The 24,575-nt window shown below is 45.0% G+C and overlaps 1 protein-coding gene and 1 long non-coding RNA gene across 3 annotated transcripts in view; one reads left to right on the top strand and one right to left on the bottom strand.

Moving 5' to 3' along the window:
• The first annotated feature begins 6 nt into the window (after positions 1-6).
• THBS4 (thrombospondin 4) overlaps positions 7-24,575 on the top strand; it is a 69,028-nt gene continuing 44,459 nt past the window's right edge. The window contains exons 1-4 of one of the 2 annotated variants that reach the window (XM_019532187.1): positions 7-117; positions 9,096-9,299; positions 18,075-18,322; positions 19,651-19,756. In XM_019532187.1, coding sequence (XP_019387732.1) covers positions 33-117; positions 9,096-9,299; positions 18,075-18,322; positions 19,651-19,756 — 643 coding nt within the window. In that variant the 5' untranslated portion in view covers positions 7-32. Of the gene's footprint in view, positions 118-9,095; positions 9,300-17,354; positions 17,941-18,018; positions 18,040-18,069; positions 18,323-19,650; positions 19,757-24,575 lie in introns of those variants that run through there. The other variant, XM_019532188.1, reaches the window with a different exon arrangement.
• LOC109307992 lies at positions 18,070-19,666 on the bottom strand. The gene is made up of 2 exons (XR_002100429.1): positions 19,577-19,666; positions 18,070-18,181 (listed from the first exon to the last, which is right to left on the bottom strand). It is a non-coding gene; the product is annotated as an uncharacterized LOC109307992 (long non-coding RNA).

Raw genomic sequence — 24,575 nt, 5'->3', positions numbered from 1 at the left:
GCCGCAGTGCGCGCCTGTGCGCAGCTGGAGCCATGAGCCCGCGCGGAGCCGCCTGCCTGCTCCTGCCGCTGCTGCTACAGCTGTGGCCCGGGCGGGGCGCGCAGCCGGGCCCCCAAGGTAAGCGCCGGGCGGGGGGAGCTGCCCCGGGTCTGACGGGGCTCACCCGCAGCCCCGCAGGCTGGCGTGAGGACAGAAGATGAGCCCGAGGGGCCTCCTTTCGTGTGCCCCGAGAGGGATGAAAAGGTGCCAGGTCCAAACGCAGACGGGGGTCTTCGGGTAAATGTGGTGTCTTTTCTGAGAAACCACACTCTAGGTTCGCAAAGGCTCAAGGCAAAGCCGAGCTCAGCCTGTTAGAGCTGGTTGCCCCTTGAACTGTGGCCGGGGGGCGATATGCAGCTTTACGTAGGTGACTGCTTCGAGGGGTCCAGAAACTGGTCCCTCGTCTTCCTCGTACCAGGTTCAGTGGCGGACTGGCACCGTTGGGAAACTGGGCTGGTTTAATTCCCAGTAACCTTCACATCTGTGAAGCCACCCCTTTGGAAGTGGAGCATCTCCATTCCAACAGAATAACTGTGAGGAGTGCTGTCTCTTAGTGGAGTTTGTCCTGGAAACCTAGGGAAGGGCAAGTGTCCTCTTTATGGCATTCCAGTGCTCCTGCTTTTGGGGCCAAAAAGTTGCTTTCTTTGGAAGTTAAGGTTTGAAGCTTTCAGAACAATGCCGGGCATTCAGCCACCCTTCCAGACTCGCCTACACTCTCTAAAAAGCTCATCGTATCACCTTGGCTTCTTCTTTATCCAGTGCATTTTTTTTCACTGTTACTCAGGATGACATGCACTAGAGATAAAGAATGTGGTGGTCATATTCCATGGGTTTAAGTAGTGTTTTGTATGGTAAGTAGATGTTCAGTGTCTGATTGAGGAGATTTTGCCTCTAGTATTGCCTACATATACAGGTTTATATTAGAATCTGCCTTTCCACCTTAGATTGAACTTCATGAGCCTGTTAGGGTGATTTAGGATTAATGTATACAATGTTTTCGTATGGGACCTTATGTTAGACTTACAAAAACTGATTTCAGGTCCTACATACACCAAGACCTGTATTGGATTTTGATACTGGATCTTACTACAAAGGAAAAGAGCCCTGACAGTTCTTCTGGACAGCCCCAACAATTTTATTCTTGGCTTGGAGTCCAAGAAGAAAGTCAAACTAAATGGTCAAGTGTCTGAAGTTTGAATTATAAAGTAATATTGAAAAATATTATCATGTAATTCTGTAAAACATTGGTGCGTCCTTGTCTGGGGTACTGTTTGGTTCTGGTCACTACGTCTCAAGAGAGAAGAAATAAGCGAAGTACAAGGGTAGTTTTTAAAAATTGTTGAAGGTGTGAAGAGATTTCCATATGAAGAATGATTGAAAAACAGGACTTGTTCAGTGTAGACAGCAGACAGTAGAGATACAGAAGGTGTACCAAATGAAGACAAAATAGAAATTTCTTTATACACACCAAATTCTAATATTATAAAGCCTAAGTCTGTCTGCCTGTAACGGTTTATTCATACTCAGATTGGCTGATGGAAACAGCCAGTCAGAGTGTTCCACGCAAGGGGGAGACAATTGGCTAGTATCCCTGATAAGTTTTTCAAATTTTTTAAAATAAATGTTTTAATTGTCTGATAAGTAGAATAACTTCTTAGCTGGGATGAGATTCTTCAGTAATAACTACCAATTCCATTCTTGATATAAAGAGAAGCTAGATTTATTTTCTCATCTTACACAAGCAAGAGGGTAGTCCATGAATCTAAAAAGTAACACATTTAAAATGAATACACAAAGTGAATTATAACATAATGTATATATATCCAATAGAACCAATGTCTTGTGCAAGATGTTATTAGATCTTAGAATTTACTAGGACCCTGAAAAAGGTTAGATGCTTAAATGGGTGACGAGCATATCAAAAGTTACATGAGGTAAAGCACAAAATAACCAGCAGGATATAAACCTTCATGCTTCAGGGAGGAAGTTAACCTGTGACTGCTGGGAGCTAGGCTGCAACTTCTCCTACAGTCAGGATATTTTGTAATTGTCCACTGCAGATTTCTGTGAATGTTCCTTAGAAGTATATGGAATTGGTCACTCAGAACTAGTCTGATCTGCAAAGCCAATTCCTTCCCTTCTTTATTCACAGCACAACAGGTGTTTGAAAATGTGCAATTTATGTTAATTTGCTCCTGCAGCTTTTACTTCAAAGCATCATGGTGTACTTCTGTTGCTCGCAGGTCAGATGTTTTTTCCAGCAGACTTTGGTCTTCTTGTGTCCTCCCTGCTCCATCTACTCTAACAGTTTCCCTCAAGGGCTTCATTTTCCCAAATGTCCTTCTCTAAGAACTTCACAGCCCTGTTTTGTCACTCCAAAATGCAAAGCCAGTCTTGACATTTTTGGGCAGGCTTCCAAAATAACGTTTTGCCTCTCTCTAGATGTAACCATCCCTTCTCCAGCATTATCGCACTACTCTGTACAGGTCTATCCTAAATCATTAAAAAGGGCACTGTGCAGACTTTCTTAAACTCCATTTGAAAGAAAAAGGAAAAAAAAAAATGCGCGTCTGGGGTACTTGAGGTCCCTGTGTCCTGCTGAATTGAGACCAGCTGCTGGTTCCTTCTCCTTCCAGCGTCTGTTTGTTTTAAAATATGCCTTTGTAAGGAAAAGGGCTAAAAGATTGCTTTTCTAAAAATGACAGCTGCAATGCTTTTACATTTCTTCTCATTTTAACTAATCCAGTGGTTCTCAACCTTTTTAAATTTAAAGCATCCCTTATTAAACTCAAGTCACCCCTTGGAAAATGCAAGCTCTTAGCTTGAACTCATTTTTTGACTATGGAAAAAATAACAGAGGGGTCATTTTGTTGCAAAGAATTCAGAAAGACCAGAAGGAGATTTGAATGTTTTCAACACTAGGGATTCCTATTTGAAATGTCTGGATTTATCTTGTGAATTGTGTAGGTGTTGACACATTTTAACAGCACCCTGCATCACCCTTAAAAGTATCTCTAACACCCTGGTTCAGAATCACTGATCTAATCAGCCTGTTAGTTTTACGAAATCCCCAAACTGGAATCTGCCTATATATATCTGCTAAATAAGTAGAAAGACGTATAGGAATATAGAAGCTGGTCCTAGGAAGCAGCTGTAGTTAGCAAATATATGGCTCATACCAGGGATGGATTTGGTCACAGTGATGCATCCTCACTGGTGGAGATGCATCAAAAATGGATTTGCATGTTATATAAAAGAAAATTCAACAGTATTTTGTGATAGTTATTACATGCAAAAGTTTGCTCTATAAAGTAGCAATTTTCATTTCTGTCTGATTCCTTCAAATGTAGGGCAAAATGGAACCACAAGGGAATTATCTAATCTGACCCCTGCACTGAGGCAGGATCAAGTATACCTTAATTTGGGCTGTGTTTGCTTTCATTGGAGCAAATGTAAAAAAGTGCCTCCCATATTTTGTGATTTTTTTAGTGGCAGTTGTTGTTGTTCTTGGTTGTAGTTTATAGATCTAAACTGGTGGGAGCCAAGTCCTCTGGCCCATGTTCCATAGGTACAAAAAGTTGGCAGCGGAGAACAGTGACAGTATTAATTGTTGCAGGTCTGGGAACCCTGCAGCAATTCATGCTACAGCTGCTCCCCTGCTGCTAAACTTTTGGACCTGTGTGGAGCCCCAGGGTTGGATGATGTAGCCCCACACGACTGGATCTGTCTTGAAGTATGGCTCTGGACACCGAAGTGTGGTCCTGGATGGTCTTACCTCAGGCCAGGGTTTAGACTAGATGACCTCTGGAGGTCCCTTCCTGCCCTAATTCTTTATGATTTTATGGCCAGACCCTGCCTGCAATACTTGATCAGGTATATGGCCATGGACCCAATGAATGGGGCCAGTCTATAATTGGACGTATAGCACGGAGAGTTGGTTTGCAGGCCAGATCTGGTACATAGGGTCAATCTGTATGCCATATCTGCCCCTTGGACTAGTGACATCCTGCTCATCCAGCAGGCATGTGGGAAAGTTTGATCACTGCTGATCTAAATTGAATTAATAGTACTTGGCCACATGGACCTTGGATAGTGTCAGGGGGCCTTTATGAGGCCAGTTAAACATCGGCCTGCTTTCCTGTCTAGAGCAACCTACTGTGTCTCACCTGCCATGACTTGTTGCATTAAGCTAGATATTGAATGTGGGAGACTGCCCAGTAAGTACCTCAATGCCTTGGGTGTTATACATGGCTCTGACCTCCCCTATACCATATCCTATGTCTCACAGATGGTATCCCAAGTTGGTAACAGCTCCAGCCCATGGCCGAGCCAAATTCTGCCCCTTGCTGGGCCTCAAGCATTCTGCCCTAATACTCTGCCCTTCCCAGGGCCTCAAACACACTGCCTGCTTCTGGGCCTCATTTATACTGCCCCTCACTGGGCCACTCTCAACCTGCCCTACTCTGCACAGCCCTTCAGGTCCCCCTTGGGCCCTACTCTGCATGGCCCTTCAGGCTTTCCATGCACACTCTGGAGGGCCACATGCGGGCTGGCCAGGCCACCCTCACACAGCCCCTACTCTACATGGCCACTGGCCTTATGCCTCTCACTGGACTGAACTCATCTACTAGACACTCTCTGGGCCAATCCCTTACGTTCAAACTCTTGTGGGGATTGGCCCATGTGCAGCCCTTCAGGCCACCCCTGTATCCCTACTCTGCACATCCCTGATGCAACCCTTCAGGCTGCCACTACGCACCCTACTCTGGCCTCTGTTCATATTTCTGTCCCTTTGCTGGGGCCTCTGGGCTCTTGCACCCCATAGGGCTCAGGTATCTGAAGATGTGTCTGGCCCTCAGAGTTACCCACCAGGTTGTGGAGGCTGGGTCTACCCCATACTCGCCTTTAATTAGGGAGGCAACTGGTGTGGCATTTCCTGGGGACCACCCAGCCATGGGCAGACCCACCACAGATAGTCATCTGATAATAGGTCATCGGTTCTGTGCCCATTTAGGTTCTGTTCCTTCTTTCCTACCATATTACTTGCATCTTTTGATGTCAATAGACATTTGAGAGGCAGATGGAATGTGAGCCTGGGTGCTTAAAAATTAGAATATTAGTCCAAGTTTCAGTAGGTATAAGAAAATGTGGAAGAAACTTCCTCCTTTCCTTATTCTGTTGGGAATGGGATTTGCATTCAAAATGAATAAAGAAAAGAGACACTTCTCTAAAATGACTGTCGTTTTGAAACTCACATAGGTCTTCAGTGTACCATGGACTGCCAGGGCGTCCTTATTGCATGGGATTCTGGAAGAAGTTGTGTTGTTATCCCTGAACATAGCAAAAGATTTGTCCAACAGAATAGTTCAGGTTTGTTAACCAGAGATGAAATCACTTGGAAAACCAAGCTGATCATCCAAGGTTATTTTGCTGAGGAAATCCCTGGAGTGTTATGGCAAATGATGCCAAGTGGAAGAAGTCCACCACTTCCTGATGTACAGAATGCAAGTTTTGTCAGATTAAGGAAGAGCATGCCACACAGTTGTTACCTCTCTCTTGCTTACCCCTATCCCCAACCCTAGGTTCCACCAATGCTTATTTTTGTGTTAGTAGGGTAAAGACAATAGCCGTCATTTCAGGGTCTCAAAATCTGGCCCACAGAATCCTAACATGCAGCCCACAGTGTTGCTCATGGGTCTTGGAGTGGACCCACACATGACATGCAGTGCATGATGGATTAGTCCTGTATGCTGCATGTAATGCGTAGGGCTGGAGCAGGTGTGTGCCTTGTAGCATGTGCAGGACACTTGTGGCATATGTGGGATACCTCACGCAGGCAGAGCACAGGGCTGGTCCAGGTCATGTGCTGCATGTTGTGCCTGAACCAGACTAATACCATGTACAGGATCTGGCATGCAGAGCTGGTCTTTGGCCCCAATCCAGCCTGTAGACTGGTCCCCTGCCATTCTTCCAGTTCCTGCAGCCTGATGAGTTTCACATCCCCTGCCTTATGTGGTAGAACTCCAGGAAGGGCATACTGAATATATGGCACTGTGGCTAAATGTACAGAACTGCTAAAGGATTACCTAAGTTAGTTTCTTAAATAAATGCATCATTTTTTATGAAAAGCAGATAGGAAAGATGCAATTTAACACTTTAATTTTACTTGGTTTATTGTAGGGCTGTCAATTGCAGTTAACACGTGCAATTAATGCATTAATTGGTTCTTGCATACATTCTTTTTTTTAATCACAATTAATTGCACACTTAGTTTTGAACCTGTGCCGGGGTTCTGCGCCACCACCTCTGGGCCACCCAGCAGGGCAACGGTGTCAGCACAGAGGACCACAGGGCAACCTGGGTGCAAGCTCTGGGCGGCTGCATCAGGATGGGATGTGCACACAGACAGATGCACAAGAGCACCTGCAGCCTGCATGCTGCCTGTAGAGCAGCTCCAGGCCAGTAAGTCTGTGGAGAGAGAGGAGAGGGAAGGGGCATGGAGGAGCAGATCAAGACCTCCCACAGTGAAGGAGGGAGTTGGGCAGGGGCAGGGGCAGGGCCAGGGTGAATGGGGTCCTGGTGCCAGGGCAAGTTATGGGATGGAGCTGCAGGAGGCTCACATAGGGGTGTCGGGGGCACAGCTCCCCACCACTGTATGCACCCCTGGGGGAGGCATGGCAGGTCACATGCCCCCCAATTTGTGCATGGGGCTGAGGCAGGATGCCTGTTGCAGGTTGCACAGCTCCCTGGCCTTTACCTAGGGAGCTGCACGCTAGCAGTGCTGCACCATACATCCCCTACCCGCCCAGCTGTGGGAAGCACAACATGGTGTACCCTGGCTCCTGGAGCAAAGGCAGCAGGATGCAGAGCCCCAGCCTGCAGAAGACAGCCTGCCTCTGCTCCACACATGTTCCCTATGCCTTCCCTGGGGGTGCATTCAGCAGGAGGGAGACATGCTGACCCGCGCCCCTGGATGAGCCTCCCACGGCTCAATCTCATGACTTTCCCCAGCCCTGGGGCCCCATTCGCCCCTGCCCTAATCCCTCCCTCACTGTGGGGGGCCTTGATCTGACCCCCCAATGCCCATTCCCTCTTCCCTTTCCCCTCCCCTTCAACAGACTTACCTTCTGGGTTTTCTCTGTGGCTAGGGACAAACATAACACACAAACTGGTTTAAACCTGTAATAGAACAGTTGTTCAATGCACATAAACCAGTTTAAAAATGGCGGAAACCGGTTTGAGATAAAGCTGGTTGAGTGTAGTATATCAGACTTAAACTGGTTTGACCCAAATCAGTTATGCAATGTCTGCTCCAGATCCCTTTTTGGTTTAACTTGAACCAGAGTCCTTCAGCATCCCAGATGCTTTGCAGCCCTGGGTGGGGCTCTCTGCTCCACAGCAAAGCTGGCCCTAGCCCTCTGCTCCCTGGCTGGAGCTGCAGCAGAGACTGCAGGTACTGCAGCATCTGCCTGGCTTCCCCCTGCTCTCCCCTCCCCACCCCCACCAATTCCATGCTCAAGCAGGGATTTCCCCCCTCCCCTTCTCTCACAGGGATCTGTGCAAGGCAGACAGGACAAAGGCTGATGAGACAATGTCCACTTAGGGCTTTTTGGAGCTAAAAGAAGAGCATGAACTAATGAGAGGCTTTTGTTTTCTTGATGGTCTGATAAACACTGTAAACTCCCTGCCATGTAAGTAAATGTTGTGCAAGTCCCTGGTGGCTCCATCGCTGGTCAGGAGCTGTGGGGGTGAGGGAGGAGGAACCCCTCCCTAATCAGAGCATCCCCCCCCATGCCCTCCTCAGCTCAGCAGTGTGGAAGGAAAAGGAAGGGCTGCTCTAGCATACCCTGGCTTCTAGCCTGAGCCACTGCAGGCATGTGCCTGAATTTTCTCAGTCCAGAGGGGATGTCTGTATGGTTACAAACTAGTTCAGCCTAGCCAGGTTAGACTAACCTGCAAAGACAGAATCAATTCAGGCTCAGGCTTTTTGAATGCCTGTCCCTAGCCCTCGTGTGTGTCTGTGCATCTGTCTGCCCCTCACTCCCAAGGCACAGACCTGGCCCCCCCACTGCTGCCCTCCACCCCTGACCCACAGTACCCCACATGCGAGGACCCCCCCTACTCCTCAGGCTCTGCCTAAAGCTTTTCTCTGCCTAATTTTGAGTTTTAAGTTATTTGTGCTATTTAAAATCACGATGAATTGCAAGTATATTTTTAATTGTGCAACTAATCACAATCAACATTTTTTAATAATTTGACATCCCTAGTTTATTGATGAGATTTCCAAGAGTTTCACTGACATGGTTTGTTTGGTTTATCAAGAGCCTTTCTTGTTCCATATATTTTTGATTTCTTAAAGAACACTAAATGTTAACCAGCAAAGGAAAAGAACAATGTTGCATTGACAGAAAAGCATGCCTTTGTTTGGTTTCTTCAAGTTGTCTGAGCATTTGAAGATTTTAAAATGTTGAAAAAAGGACAGTCTGATATTTTTGCATTTATAAAGGAAAGTGGGAGACAGTTTGATGTATTTAAAAGTGTATAACAGGAGAAAAGTCCCGGGCATTTTTAAGAGTTAAGAACATTCAAGCAGATTTCATTGTGCCACCCCTCTCAAGTTTCTTTTTAGTCTGCTGTGCCTTGCTTTGATATTAGTACCCTAAAAAGAATGTGAATCCTATTTACACAACACATTGCCATCATGCAGATGCCATCATCTACTCTTCTGGAAAGCCAGGCAAGCTGTTTTTATCCATCTCCTCTGCAATTCAGTGGATACCAAAATTTATTCTTGAAGTGATGCTCTGAAATTTGAAATTACATGCACATTTTGACTTGGACCTTGAATTTGATTGGAACATGAGGTGCCTGCATTTACAAGAACAGGAGTGGGTGGAAAGTGTGGAAAAGATTTCTATTAAATAAATTCACATGACAACATCCTTCCCCATTACATGTCTGGAGAAATTTTAGATTACATACTCCTTGGGTCATTATTATACTATAATTTCACCTACAGTATACTTACTGACTTCCTCAATCCTTTTATTTTACAGTTTTTGATCTTCTTTCATATCCCAATCAGAGACTTGTTAGAAACTTTCTACAACAAGCACTTGCTGATCCTACATTGAATGAAGTGTACCTTCTCTCAACATTCAGACTGCAACCAAAGAGTACGGCCACCATATTTGGCCTATACTCTTCACTTGAGAATAGCAAGTATTTTGAATTTGCAGTGATAGGACGGCTGAATAGAGGTAAGTTATTTTTGGGGGGTGGGGAACGCTTACTTTTTTTAAGCTATAGTTATTGACATGTCAGGTGTTGGCATTCTGTTTAGTGTTATTTATATCTATCCGTGTGGTACCATTAGATATCATTTGCTCATTGCACTTCTCAGGAAGATAGAGAATATTGCCAACACTTACCTCCCTCATAAGCTTCCTTGCACAATAGTGATTCTTCTCTGCTACAGGAAGCAGGAGGAACTGCTTCTGTTTGCCAGCCAACCAGTAATGCAGAATGACTCCTAAACAAATAAGTAGTTTTCCTTTCTTTTTTCCACTTGAGACAATCACTGTTTCTTTTTACTAAGGACTTTGGCACCTGCACATGCTGTCTCGTGCATAAAAAAGAAGGGCACTTGCTCCATTGACCCAGAAGGTTAGATTTAACTGTGAAAGGTAAACATTTCTATCACTTCACAGAATCCCTTGGATGATGGAAAGATGTTTGTTCTTCTTTATTGGAATCAGTTAATTAAGGATCAGGGTTATAAGCTTGAACATAATTAGATATCAAACATGATTATCCCTCCCTGCTTTCAAGGCAAAACGGATCATTTTAGTAGCTGCTCAATTTATTGAGAGATTTCTATCTAGATGTAAGGAAACTCTCAACTTGCAGCACCCCCCCCCCCCGTCTATTTAATTAGAAAATTTGGAGAACTTGATTTAATTAGAAAACTTGATCTGAGCCTGAGTTCTGGCAAAACTTTCCTGAAGTCAGAGAATAAGAATGATAAGATAAGGCACTCTGTACGTGTCTGGGTGCACACAGACACATGAATGTACATGTATACTTGATTTGATTTGCAGTTATTTTGCATGGCTATGTATCTTACTATAAATTAAGTAACAGACTTTGTGAACAGAGAGTCAAAAAGCATGAGACTGAATCAATTCAATCTTCGCAGGTTAATCTATGCTGAGTAGATTGAACCAATAAGCAAGTCTACAGACATTCACTTTTGATTCTGGAAATGCAGCCACATACCTGCAGTGGCCCAAGCCTGAAGCTGAAGGGATGCTAGAGCATGCCTCCCTGCTTGGCTGGAGCAGACAGCTTGGGCCAAAGCTAGGCTACCAACCCTGTGAGGGAGGTGCAAAGCATCCTGGGATGCTGGGTTCTGTGAGAGAAACTGATTGAACCTAAATCAGTTATTGAACTTCCATCCCAGATGCCCTGCAGATTCATTCAAGTTAAACCTGGATGGATGCAGTATCAGACTTATCTTAAACTGGTTTTGACCATTTTGAAAGCAGTTTATGTGTACTGAACTTCTGTTGTGTTACAGATTTAAACCAGTTTCCGATCACCAGTTTTTTGTCCCTAGCCTATAGGTCGTGTTTATATAGGTTTTTTTGTTGAATTTCTCAGGATGTTTCTATTGTATTCAAAACACATGGAGAATGCATTACTTCTCACAACTGCAGTTGTTTGGGGTTGAGGCACACTGACAGGTAACATAAAGAAACTTGCTTCGCCTCTGCTCATACTCATTTTGTTCCTTCCACAGACAATCTCAGGCTACAGGGCTGTTAATTTAACACCATTGTATATTCATTTAGGTTTTAAAAGACTTGTTAGGAAGAAACAACTCTTCTTAAACAAGGCTGTCTATTGGAATCTGTTTGACCCCATATTATTTTTTGTGGCTTTCTTAAAACAGATTATAGTGTACTGCATGTATGTATAATATTTTTATAATAAGCTACTGCATAATTGCTTTGAAAATGTCAGCTGCACTGTATAATGGCTTTATATTTGGCTAGAGTGGGACCTCTAATGTAGCTCACCTTAGTCATAAAGGAGTAGGGCTGCAAGAGACCTCCAGAGGTCATCTAGTCCAGGGGTTCCCAACCGCTTTAGATCACAAACCACAGACCAGAAACGACTGCGGGCCAGCCCACAGACTGGAAGTAACCATGGACTGGCAAACTGAGGGTCAGCAAACTGCAGTTCAGAAGCAACTGGCATACTGAGCAGCAGCAGCCAACCCCTTTTTTATACACAGTGTTGGCTGCTGTTACACAGTATGCCAGTCACTTCTGGACTTCCGGTCTGACAGCCAACCCTTCTTGTGGATCAGCAGCCAATACTTTGTTGCTCGATACCAGGCCGCAGCCCTCGGGGTTGGGAACCTCTGATCTAGTCGAACCACCTGCCTGAGCTAGGATCATCCCAATCCAAACCATCCCATACAACCATAATCTAAACTCTACATAAGACTACCATCGACCCTGGCACAACCAGGGGTAAATTCCTTCCTAACACCAAATATGGTGATCAGTCTGACCCTGAGTGGAGGGGCAAGACCCTTTAGTCGGGGACCTCCAGCTTTGTTCCTAGCAGAAGCATTGGCATACCCCATCTTAGTTACACACCTTAGTTAGCTGATGGTGTAGAATATGAAATTATACGTAATATTCTAGACCAGCGATTGTCAACCTTTTTTGTACCAGGGCCCATTTTTAAACATCAGTGGCCAGTCCCGACCCAGTGCCCTCACTTCTGACCCACTGGCTCCCGCCCCCAGGTCTTGGTGCCCCAGTGTGTGGAGCATGGGGGGCCCCAAGCGGTCCCTGGCAGGATGGAACTCTGACAGCCTGCAAAGGAAAAGCCATGGTTTCCCACGTTTCTCTCTTTCTTTAAGGAAAATCCATTTTTAAAGTTTCTTGATTCATTTATTAAGCTTGTTCACAACCCTTTCATCTAACCTGTGAGCTGCAAGAATGAGAAACACTGTTCTAGACATTGTTTTACTATTCTACAGATTAGATTTTTACCTGCATTATGGAATTATTTGTTAAATATGGTGACCTAAATAAGTGGTGAAAGCTAGACATGTGGACTTTTGAATCTGCACATATGTAGATAATACTTCAAGTTATATACCCAAGTGCTGATCTATGTAACCAAAACCAGGACCTATTTATTACTGTGCCATGTCTGAAAACGATTCTGGATGTTTTGCACATATTCTGGTTTTGTCTTTGTAAATATGTGCACATCTACAATATCTAGCTGTGATTTTTTTTTCCACCTCCCTTTATTTGCTAAGTCTGTGTTGAGGTCATGTTAGTACTGGAAAGGTTCGCTAACTTAACTAAATCAATATAAGTGGACTGGTGAAAATTTCTAACATCAGTGTAGATAACTGGTTTAATTCTTCTTGATATTGATTTAATGTAAATCACTGTAAGTGATCCAAGACAAATTAATAAACGTAAACGCTAAACTATTTTAAGTATATCTACATTTTCAATTGAGCTAAACCGATGTTCTGTCCAGAGACCGAAATAGTTCTGTGGATTACTTCTCCTCTGTATCCAATGAGGACACTTAAAAGGTGGGATGAAGTACACCCTCAGCAAGTTTGCAGATGACACCAAGCTGGGGGAAGTAGCAGGTACAGATTTCCCTCAATTTGTGCGGTAGATGTGTTCCCAGGGAACGGAGCATAAATCAGATTTGCATAAAGCAAACCCAGTTTACAATGAAACAGATAGGGATGCATTCCCACTGTGGTGAGGGAGGGAGTGAGGCTGGGGCTAGGGAGAGTAGTACAGTAAAACCCAGTAGCTGCAAGCAGGCAGCATCTGCTGCTCCTGGGGCTGCAGCAGGAGTAGCACCAGGCTCCTTGCAGTACTCAGGGTGGGTGGCAGCCCCACTCATCCCACTTCTCCCCATTCACCCCACTGTTCTGCTTCTTACCACTCACTGCAGCCCCTGCTGCAGTGGCCCTGGGAGCGGCTAATGCCAGCTGCTGGGCTGCACCATGCCCCGAACCACCTGGTGCAGTGCAGCCCAGCAGCTGCAAGCAGGCGGCATCTGCCACTTCCATGGCTGTAGCAGGGGCAGGCAGCAGCCTGCAATTGGATGAGAGCAGGATGGGGCCAGCAGCAGCACCAGGTTCTTCCCGCCACTTGGCAGTGGTGCTGGGAGGGCAGGTTGCAGTGGGGTATGGCGAATTTTGGCAGTGACATCAGCCCCCCCTCCCATTGCCACAGCTCACCCCAAGTGCCAGGAAGAGCCTGGTGCCGCCGTTCCCACTGCAGGCTGCTGCCCACCCCTGCTGCAGCCCTAGGAGTGGCAGACACCGCCTACTTACAGCTGCTGGGCTACACCACACCGTGGGGTTTGGGGAACAGTGTCCCAGGGGAAGTGGAGCCCTGGGGGGCCAGGGGCATGGCATGGCCCAGCGACTGCAGGTCACTAGCATTAGCTGCTCCCCGAGTAGCTGCAGCAGGGGCTGCGATGAGTGGAGCCCTAGCCCCATGGCCCTTTCCCTTCCACTGACCCCTACCCTCTGCTCACAGCCCTTTCCTCTCCCCTCACAGATTTACCTGCTTGGGGGAGGAGGGAGTGCACCTATGCCAATTGCACAACAGCTTACTTCACATATAATGAATTTCAGGTATGAAAAGGGTCATCGCATAAGAGCAAATTCACATAAATTGAACCCACATAAATTGAGGGTAACTTGTATTTCTTTCTGACGGAGCTGTTGCTGTGTGGGTCAGTCTCTGAATACACTGCCCAGATCCAAGAATTCTGATTTAATATGCTCATGGTGTCACACAATATGCACAGAGCTGAAAGCCTGCAAGGTACTGCAATTAGCCAACCTTCTGTGGTTGTCAGCCATCCATTTATCAAGTTCCCGGTGACCTCAGGCACTTCTGAGAAAACCTCGCATCTGGCTGTTTTTTGACATAGACCAGTGGTACTTTACCTTTTGGCCTCATGGGCCAGATGTATGACATGAGGCTGGTTTGTAAGCCAGATCAAGCCTTGGGTACGAGGATTGGGCTCTGTGCTGCCTCACCAGAATCAGACCTGTCCTGCCTCCATCTATCCCTACATGGCCTTCCCCATCACTGCACACCTGGATTGGCCTCTGCATGCCCCTATTGGTCCCACACTGCCTCTGCCTGGCTCAGTGTGCTAGGATCGGACCTTACTGCCTCAGCCTGGCCCAGCTCACTGGATCAGGCCCCATGCCACTTCTGCCTGTCTTAGCACACCTGATTTAGCATGCAGGACCACATTATCTGCCCCATGGGGCTCTCTAAGGGTCCAAAAATTTGGCAGCAGGGGAGCAGCAATTGCTGCTACAGCTCCCCCTGTCACCAAATTGCCAGCCTCATGGGGAGCCCCATGGGCAGGATGACATGGCTCCGCAGGCTGGATACGGCTTGTTGGCCAGGGGTTGAGCACCCTTGACATAGACAATTATTAAAATAAGTGAGACATTGATTAAAACAGCTGAACTTTCCACAGATGATAAATAACAAATGGATAGTTGGTGGCCAATATTCAGCCCTCGTATGCACCAGTATAAATCAGGAGTAACTTAATCAGCCTCAGTGGAATTCCTGTGGATTTACATTGAGGGAACTGGGAGCAAAATCTGTCTCCCTGTGTTAAGGAAATGAAAATAAATGCTTACAAGAAATTATATCAGTGTGGTGTCAGTGGAAACTCCTAAGGTTAAGAAATGCTTGGGAAGCTCACATCAGGAAGGGAGTGAAATAAAGAATCTCAAATAATATAAAGAAGAGCGAAGAATCGAAATAACGGAAGAAATGGCAGCTAGGAGGCTCAAGATTACTGACTGCAGGGATCTAAAGAATGTAAGCACCCATCTACTGTTTGTTTATTAGTATAAAATATGTACATTGTTCCAGTTTGCTGTATGTGTAGGAAGTAGGTCTATGCAAAGCTTTGGTAGCTGATTCGACTTGGAGGAGATTCGGCCCGATTCAGCGGCCGAATCTCCAAATCGGAATTGAATCAGGAGACCTATTAAAAGATCTGAATCGATTGTCCCAGCCCCAGTCCCTCCCTTGCTGTGGGGATGTTGATCTGCCCCCCACTTTCCTCCCCACTTAGCCTACCGCAACAGACTTACCAGCTGGAGGCAGCTGTGTCCAGTGTTGTCAAGGACTGCTGCCTGTATAGTCTATGGCCAAATCTCCTAATCAAACTGAGACCATGATTCGAATCACCGAATTGAATCACTGTCCCTGTGAATTAGCCAAATCTGAATCGGAAGCAAATACTTGCTGCTTCACAGAGGCCTAGTAGGAAGTATTTTAGCAGCTCCATCCTCATGTGACATCAAGCTCTTCTGCTTTATCTAGACTAATCTACTGGGTCATTTACAACCATCTAATAAAAGCAATAAGATGTTGTGGGGCGCTGATTTCAATGGAGAAAAGAAGTTCATAAGTGTTGCACATATATATAATTAGCCCTGATTTGAGAAGAGATTTGAGGTGAATGTTACTTTCTTAAAATTTTGGGAAATCTGTGTTTGCATATATCTGGATTTTTCAATCAAAAGGCACATCTATGCATGCATATTAATGTGTAGCAATAAATTCTGGTGCACATTGTGCCAGAACTTATTGCTCCTAGGCACTGCATTTACACATGCACCTGGGATACCAGGTCAGAGCAGCCCTGGCTGGCAGGGGATCCGGGGTCAGCTTGCCAGCCTTGGGCCTGCTCTGACCTAGTTCATCATGCTGCGGCAGGACTGGCTGGAGCACAAGGGTGCCCCAGTGCTGGGCTAGCTTCCTGGCAATCCCTACATTGGAACATCCTCGTGTCCTGTCCAGGGAAGTTGGTGTCTAGACGTGCATTGCTACGCATCAAAAAAACTCCACAGCAGGATAGTACTTGTATTTAGAAGTACTAACCTGCTGCAGAGTTTATTAGTCTTCTGTGGCTTAATAGGGCCACATGGGTAGAAGTGGAGGCTTTTACTGCTGGAGCTAATTGGGCAACTCCACAATAAATGTCTTCTGTAGATGCACCCAAAGTGACTGATATTATGAATACTGCGAGCCCCCCAGGTAGTCACGGCCCCAGAGGGCATTGCTGGCATGTTGGGTTGGGTGTATCACTACCCTATGACCCCTTTATTCTAGCTGCAGAGGTTCAGCTGAGGATCCATCAATCCAGATACTGTCCTTCCTGGGTAGCTGGCCTGAGGCTTGCTTCTGGAATTATGGGCTTTCCCCCAGTCCCTAGGCTTCCTGCCCAGAGACTAGAACTTAAATCAATAGTAATGATTAAAGAAAAGAGATTATACTTACCTTGTGCTTGCTGTCTGTGGTCCCCGTTGTCCATGCTCTGCGTCGTGGGTCCTTTGTTTCCAACAGCCCAGACCTGGGCATAGGCTAGTGGCAGTGTTCCCACTGGGGCGAGGGAAAGCCTGCCTAGGAATCACATCACCTGTGTGTCCCTCCTGGTGGCAGCCTGCTCCCCACACCACAGAATGGATCATGCAGCTGTTCCTGGCTGCTCTCAACAACCTGCATGTGCTGGGGTGAGCCCTTCCGCCCTGCTGGGGCAGCCAGGCTTCCAGTTGCCTGCAGCTGGGGGCTCTTCGCCAGCCGGGGCTGGTTGTTGCAGTTGTGCCCACTGCAGGGCTTCCAGCCAGCCTGTGCAGCTGTGGTCCAGCTGCATATGTCTCCACTATGAGTGGAAGGGGAAGTTGTCTTGAGCCAGAGGTGGCTCAGACGCACACTAGGCCCTGTTACAGATACCACCAGAAAAATTTCCAGGTTTCGAAACTTATGCTGAATATCGCCAAATACCTTTCCTCATGTCTTCGTGAATAGTCTGACTAAGGCCAGTTGGATCTTTGAAACATTTTTAAAATCTGAAAGAAACTAAGTTCTGTGAATATGCTCTCCCAGTTGGTGTCATGGACCTTATAGGGACTTTATCATACCCCTTATAAGAGATTTTGTGAGGGGGAGGATTAAGCAGGTAATAGTTGACGGTAATTACTGACCAGTAGGTAAGGTTTCATGATACTTTGCAAATTCAGTTTTCATAGAAGATTTTATATATAATATGACCCATTTTTAGGATAATTTTCAATAATATTTTTTAAATTTAATACTGTGTGAGGTGCAGTCTATTATGGGAGCCAAATATGTAGGTCAGGTGGGCTGGGCATCTGACTGTTCATTATGAGACAGCCTTAAAAGAAAAAAGAATGTGACCCTCTCTTCGGGTTGTCTTCTGATAAATCTGTGTACATTTTGTGTTTATCATAGTGAAGCAAAGGGGAACATTGTTGAATTCTGTTCCTTTTAATGGTGCATTTGAGTACACAATTGCTGGTAGTCTATGTAGCAAGCTACATTCATTATCAAAATGTTCACTCTAGCTATGAATTTGTGGCAGAATAACTTTAGGAATGTCAGGCATAAATCTTGCTGACGGCTAACAGCAGATTGACAGTTAAACACTGCTCCACTGTCACTGTGTTTTATCGCAATACCCCGTGTTACAGTGACATTTGCTCCATCATTTGAATCACTTAAAACTGGCCTGGACAAAGCAGAGCATATTCTGTAGGCAACAATGCATCACCAGCCAGGAAATGATCAAGAGTTCTTGTCAATCTCGCCCTGTGATTCTGTGTCAAATTTATTTTCTCTACATATTTGCATATACAATCCATTTGCCCAAGTAGACATAACGAAACATACTAGAGCAGTGACAAGTATCCATGATGATCTTCCATTCAGCAGCCACTCAGGTTTTCAAGCAATAGCTCCAATTTATGCTTTGCCTTCTGTTACTATCGGGTAGTCAGTCTGTAGATGCACACTTTGGGTGCATCTGCAGAAGACATTTACTGTGAAGTTGCCCAATTAGCTTCAGCAATAGTCATTCTCTGTATTTTGTATTCTCTGTATCTCTGTATTCTCTCAAATAACTAGCTGCCCTTCGTTATTTGAGGAGTGATGGAAGGTTAAACTCTGTGATCTTCAACAATATCCAGCTGGCTGACGGGAAACGCCATGCAGTCCTCTTGAGGCTGAGCGGCCTGCACAGGGGATCAAGCAAAGTAGAAATGTATGTGGACTGCATGCAGGTGGATGTCATTCAGGATCTACCAAAAGCATTTTCAGGTCTATCCCAGAGTCCAGAATTTGTGGAATTACGTACTCTACAAAGAAAGGCACAGGTGAGTACAGAAAGTTAAAGAGCAGACAGAGCAATTAAAATATGCAGACATGTGACTGAAAGGGGCCTCTTGCTCATCAAGTCTAGTCCTCTGTTATTGGAGCAACTACAATAAGCAATTAACAGTGAGAAAAATAATCTGGAGAATGAATGAATAACAGGATGGGTTCTCTCTGTGCAGGCCTCCCTGTCCCAAATTCCAATTTGGGTGGCAAAACTTTGGGTGTGTTCATACTCAAGGTCTCTTGTGGTAGCAGGTTTTCTGCTCTGCTGGCAGTAACTCCACCTCTGCTGAGTGCAATAAGGCTGCTGTTCTACAATCTGATCAGCAGCTGGTACCTTCCACCCACCTTCTTCCCTCATCAGGGTGCACTTTAACTGTGGCAGCACAGCTTCTGTGGTGGAGCTTCATAGAGCTCCCAAAAGTCACCAGAATGCAAGCATACCCACACACTACTGTCTGTCACCAGAACTTCTGGGAGCAGAGGCAGCCTAGTGTAAACTGGGCCTTTGTCTAGGTGTTACTTGGAAATCAGATTATTCATAAATTGTTACTGCAAAGGTAAGCTCTGCATTAGGTTCCTGCAGATTTCCAGAAGAAACAATGCTTGGACTGTCTGCATGTTGAGTGTATGTTCATATGAGGATATGCAGATGAGGATTTTGTGTGACAACTGGAATGAGGGAATATGAAGCATCCCACTGGTGCTGGGGTGATGGGATGTGATTACAGTACAACCTCATCTGTAACCAATCATGGGGCTGATGCATGTTGCTGACGGTTCCAAATCAACCATCCCAGGGAAGCAATATCCTCAATATACATACATAGCATGAGCTGTTTCTGTCATTGCAAAATATTGATAATGGCATGCAAAATTACTTGCCCACTGAGTGATTTCTCCTCATTACAAACATGAAAATGAGCTTTTTTTTTTTTCTAGGAAAGCTGCTAAGGCACCTTTTTTAGTGAATCAGAACCCGTTTTTGAGCAAAAAAAAAAAGTCTTTCCAGTGAAGCCACAGAGAAATAGTCATTTTTTATATAAAAATATCTGGAAGTGCTTGAATTAAAATGGTTAAAAAATACCTGTGTGGGCAAACCTTCTGGATTTTATACAGTTCAAATAGCAGTCTCTGCTCCCCATACAGTTTTGTAGAATGGATGTGCACTTTGGAGATACAGCAACATGACTGTGAAGCCAACTTGCATCTCAGTGAATTAAAGCTATTCACCCAGCAATTAAGTCGCTCACCCCATTTTGAGATTGCACATTTGATTCTTTGTTGTGGCATAGACAGATACTCTTCATTTCTTTTGTTTTTCCAGGACATTTTGGATGAGCTCAAGCTGGTTGTGAGGGGCTCCCTTTCCCAAGTAGGAAGTCTTCAAGATTGCTTTCTTCAGCAGATTGAGCCTGCAGTTCAGTACACAGGTAAGCGTAGTCCAGAGCTAATTCTTTCCTCTTTAAGCCATCATCCCAGGGAACCAATTATTATAGCTGCTAACATTGAAAGAAACTGTTCAAATGAGCGAGGGCAACCACAGAGAATTACAGCCAAGATGATATCATAAAAATATTTAGGAAAGATCACAAGTGGGGGAAAATAACTGCAGTTCACTGGCAGAGTTGAGAGAGACCCCATGCTGGCTGAGAACAGGCTTTCCTTGTTTGAAGAGGTGCTCTTCAGCTGAGGTCCTTGTTCAGCTGACGGATAGGAAATCTGCTTCAAACAGGTTTTTTTTTTTCATACCTGTGGTATGGGTTGTAGATGTGAAGAACAGGGGAAATGGAATGAATAAGACAGGGGCGTATCACAAGTGGCATGGATGGCCTCTGTGTAGCACACAGTAGACTGGGGAGAGGGCAGGCAGCACAATGGCTGATAGGGGATGGGGAAGGGAGCAGAAAACAGAGTAGCAGATCAGGCAGAAAGCACAGGACGTGAAATAGACAGCAAAGCAGCAGATCAAAGAGGTAGCACAGAAAGCAAAGCAGTTGATCAGGCAGGGGAAGGGGATTGAAGTGGCACTTGGGGAGAGTGTGGGGCTAATATGTGGCATACCTGCAAAGAAGATTGGTCCCCACTGGAATAAAGGTTGCTGTGATTCTGTCCTAGGCTGCAACAGGTGGAGGAGTAGACGGGGGAAAATAAAATGGTTCAGTGCTGTGATAGGTTTCTTAGCTGCCTGGGGGTGGGCATAGTAGAACATGCAGCTGAGGTAACATTTCTTGACCAATGTAAAACCAAAAAGGCAATTTCTAAGATCTAAGATTTTCTTGTATGAAAATATAGGATCTATTGCAAGCCCTTTTTTGCCTTTCTCCTCCAGGCAAAACCACAGCCTTATTCATTTAAATTGCAGTACTGTATTATGTTTTGCTTTTAGCTTTATAAATAAATCTTCTGTGACGATTTTTTTACATTTCCAGATATTTTTTTTCCCAAGAGGTACAGATACGTTAAGAGGTTTATGACGAAAAGTTTGTCTTGTTTTCCCCTAAATTGGCACTGATCTACAGGTACTTCAGCGGAGTGATTGGGTACTGACACACAGCACAGTGAGCAGAATTTCCAAACTGCATCCTCAGGTTGTTCCCTTCTGTAAATCTCTCTCTTGGCCTCTTGAAGATGAAGGAATTCCCTGTTTCTTTTGGCAGTTAGATGTCATCTTTTATAGGGTTTGGCTGTCCTCTGTTTTCAAGCAGGTATATGCTTTCAAATGGACTTAATACCATTTTGAATGCAAACACCTCTGTTAATGTAATAAAAGTCTGCATGGTTAAAATCGGTAGGAGATACAAATGATCCAACAGCAATATTAACTCAGCTGCCTTGCATATCATGTACATTTCATGGTGTACCCTTTACTACAGTAATATATCAAGTAACAAGACTTTATATTAACCAGAAAAAAAACGGAAAGGAAATGCTCAGCTATTGAAGGATATAATACTGATGACTCTTAGAGAGAAGTGGATGTGCATGTATTTTTGTATTAGTTGGGAGGTACATGAGAGTGCTGGAGAGCTTATTAAGTATTGTACATGGCTTTGACAAACTGCTCTGGGAATCAGAGGTGTAGCAGGGCAGCAGTTCTGCAAAGGGCAGAGCCAGCTGCTGTGTCGTCATTGGCAGCAATGCAGCCAGGTGGTGCAGCTGTGGTGGCAGCTGTTTTTGCACCCCATCCCTGCTTCATTTACCCCCTCCTCAGTGATGTTCCTACTGGGAGTCGTTACTCACAGCTGTGGCATCAGAACTCCTTTGATATACCCTTTAGGTTGGCAGGAGGTTTGGACAATGCTCCTGTGATCCTGGGCAGTGACTATGGTGATCCTAAACAGAGGCTGAGGCGGTACATCCAGGCCCTGTCATGGTAGTCAAGAAGATTCAGTGCTAAACTTGACCTTTTTTAGGAGATGGAATTAGGTTTTAGCATTTAATTACAGACCCACTAGCCTCATTGACCAGTGGTAGCGGGGCTGCTGGCCAACAAAGAACAGCAAGAATTGATTACCATTACCATCATACATATTTAAGCATATTTTAGCATAATAATGCCTGAGCAATAGATCCCTATTAATGTGGGTTGCTAATTGATTGTGCTGAGAAGCAGGGTACATTAGCCTGGGCAGAACACTATGCTGATGCAACTAGACTGCTTTTTGGTACCTGAACTAGTCCTTGTATCCCTGCATGGCACTGTGTAGAAATGCCACAGAGACAGATTGTCTCCTGCTTCATCCAAAATCTTCTTGGAATATATGAACTTACTTAGAATGTGAGTTCTGGAGATGATAGGGATGGGATTGTTAAATGGAGCTCATTATCCCTCTTTGATATAGTCTTGGAGTCATCAACAATGACTATTCTGAGTGACTCTGGTTTCCATGTGGTTGATAATTTTTCAAGTTTAGCTCCAGATTTCATAGCTTCCATGATAACCATTGTCATGACAACCAAGTGGTTATTGACTCAAAATGTTTAGCTGGACACAGTCTGAATCAGATTCAGATGTGAATCTTTTCCCAACAAGGGGGGAAAGGGGGAGGGCAAAGGGTTGGCTAGTAGATGAATGCAACTGCATACCCCCTGATTACATCTGCCTTGCCCCAGCTCACTCCTCGAACAAGCTGCCACAGAATGCTATTTTGCAGCAGTGGCTGAAAGACCCCATAAACAACCTCCTTGATGCCTGTTTCCTGCGCTGGGACTTCAGACTTCCTACTGCACTTAGGGTCTACTTAGGGATTTGGCTTTAAATGTAGATGAAAAATTACAATGAAAAGCACCATTTTTCTTGCAAATTCAGATACTAAACACTTCAAAACTGTGTACAGTTAATGACACTAAAATCTAGTGGTCCACCCTAATGTTTAATGATATATAAAAATAAAATGTTCCAAACTGATCTGGTTTTGATTTAAAGGTTGGCTGACAAAGAAACATGTGAAACCTTTAGAATTTTACCTTTTCTGCAGAGTGTAATCAATAATAACTAAACCAATTCTTTGTCTATGTCTGGCCTGACATCCTGCATACCAAGTTCTAGTCTTAACTGTTTTTGAAACAGCACAAGATATTGTCTCCCAAAACAATAAAAGTTGTGACTAGAACAAAAGTTTAATGATTGTTGCAGTTCCAGGTTATTTCAGCTTGTTTATTATTTCAGTGAGAAAAATCTGAAATGAAGAGGAGACGGTCAATACCTGAGAAAATGGTCAAGGCCTCCAGCATATTTGGGAACAATATAGAAATGCTTTCAAGAACAAAACAATTTAGTAAACACCATTAAACAAATTCTTAATGGGAGTATTCTCTACTAGAACAGATAAACCTGCAAGAAGCCATTTAACATAACTCCTAAATATTCTGCCTTCCTAGAATGCAAAACATGAGAGTCCTGCTTTGACAACTTAAATTTAAGTTGCAGTAGCAGAATGCTTTAGATGAGTTATCTCTTGAGTAAGTCAACTCAGTTGTGAATTATAAACAGTAACACAAAGTTAGATCAGTGCTATGCTATAGCAAATTCTTATGGCCCCCTCTACATGTGCAGGTAAAAGGCATGACTGAATCTATTGGGTGAGCCACACATTTGCACCTCCTGCCATGCCACGTGTGTGTGGCAGGAGGTGCGATGGTGGGATTGGGTATTAGATTCAGTCACACCTTGTTGTCCATGTAAGGGACTCCTTTACTAAGGAGGCTTCCAGATACAGGGACCATGTGCAGCTGGGACTGAGAGTCCTGCACCGGACAGGGCTCTCGGTCCTGGCTGCCCACAAGGTGCAGCTGGGATCAAAAATCCCTGCACCTGACAGCTGCAGAACACTGATGTGGCATCTTAGCCACAGGTGCCTGAAACACCCCAGGGCTGGGAGATTACAGCAGCTGTGATCTCCCAGTTACTGCCTGGAGTGCCCCTGCACTAGGGGTGTGCAAAATGGGCCCTATTCCATTTGGATTCAGCCTAAATTGATTCGTTGATTCAGATCACTGTCCCTGATTCAATTTGGCTGAATCCAAATCTGAAGATTCAATGCTGATTTGGAGAATCAGTGATTTGGCAAAAGACACAGCTTTAAATGTTTTTTCTACATACCTCAAGGTACCAGGCACGGCTTGTGAATGCTGCGATGCTGGGGCAGATGGAACACTCCACAGAAGAGCAGGGGAACCTCTTACGTACTCTCCGGTGGACCTGGAAGTGGACTGAAAGTGCTTCTGGTCCACTTTCAGGTGTGCTGCCAAGCGTGCTGGGGACCCGCCCCTGCCTGCTACCTACAGGCATGTAGAAAAAACATTTAAAGCTGTGTCTATGGCCAAATCGCCAAATCTCTCCAAATTTCTCTGATTTGGAGGGTTCCAATTCAATTTGGAGAGATTAAAAGGTCCTCTGATTCAATTTGGATTTGGAGATTCGGCCACTGAATTGGGCCGAATATCCACCAAACCGAAGCTTCGCACAGCCCTACCCTGCACCCCTGCCACTGAGAGACCTCATTGGTTGCAGTCTTCTAGCTCTGGTTGTTCATTGTGCTGCTCAGCACCTAGGGGACTGCAGCAGCTGTGGTTTCCCAGCTTCAGACTGCCTACATAGTGCAAATAAAAGCTGATAGAAACCAGCTATAAGGTTATTACACATTTTCGAGCAATAATTGTATAGGTGGTTGGACCATTCGAAGGTGCAATAGGTAATTTGCATGAGCAGCCAGTCGAAATGTATTTTGCAGTTAACAAGGCAATTGT

Source organism: Crocodylus porosus, unplaced genomic scaffold (genome assembly GCF_001723895.1).
Source record: "Crocodylus porosus isolate Cpor-Errol unplaced genomic scaffold, CroPor_comp1, whole genome shotgun sequence".
In the NCBI taxonomy this organism is placed as follows: Eukaryota; Metazoa; Chordata; order Crocodylia; family Crocodylidae; genus Crocodylus; species Crocodylus porosus.
This window is presented reverse-complemented; position numbering and strand designations above follow the sequence as displayed.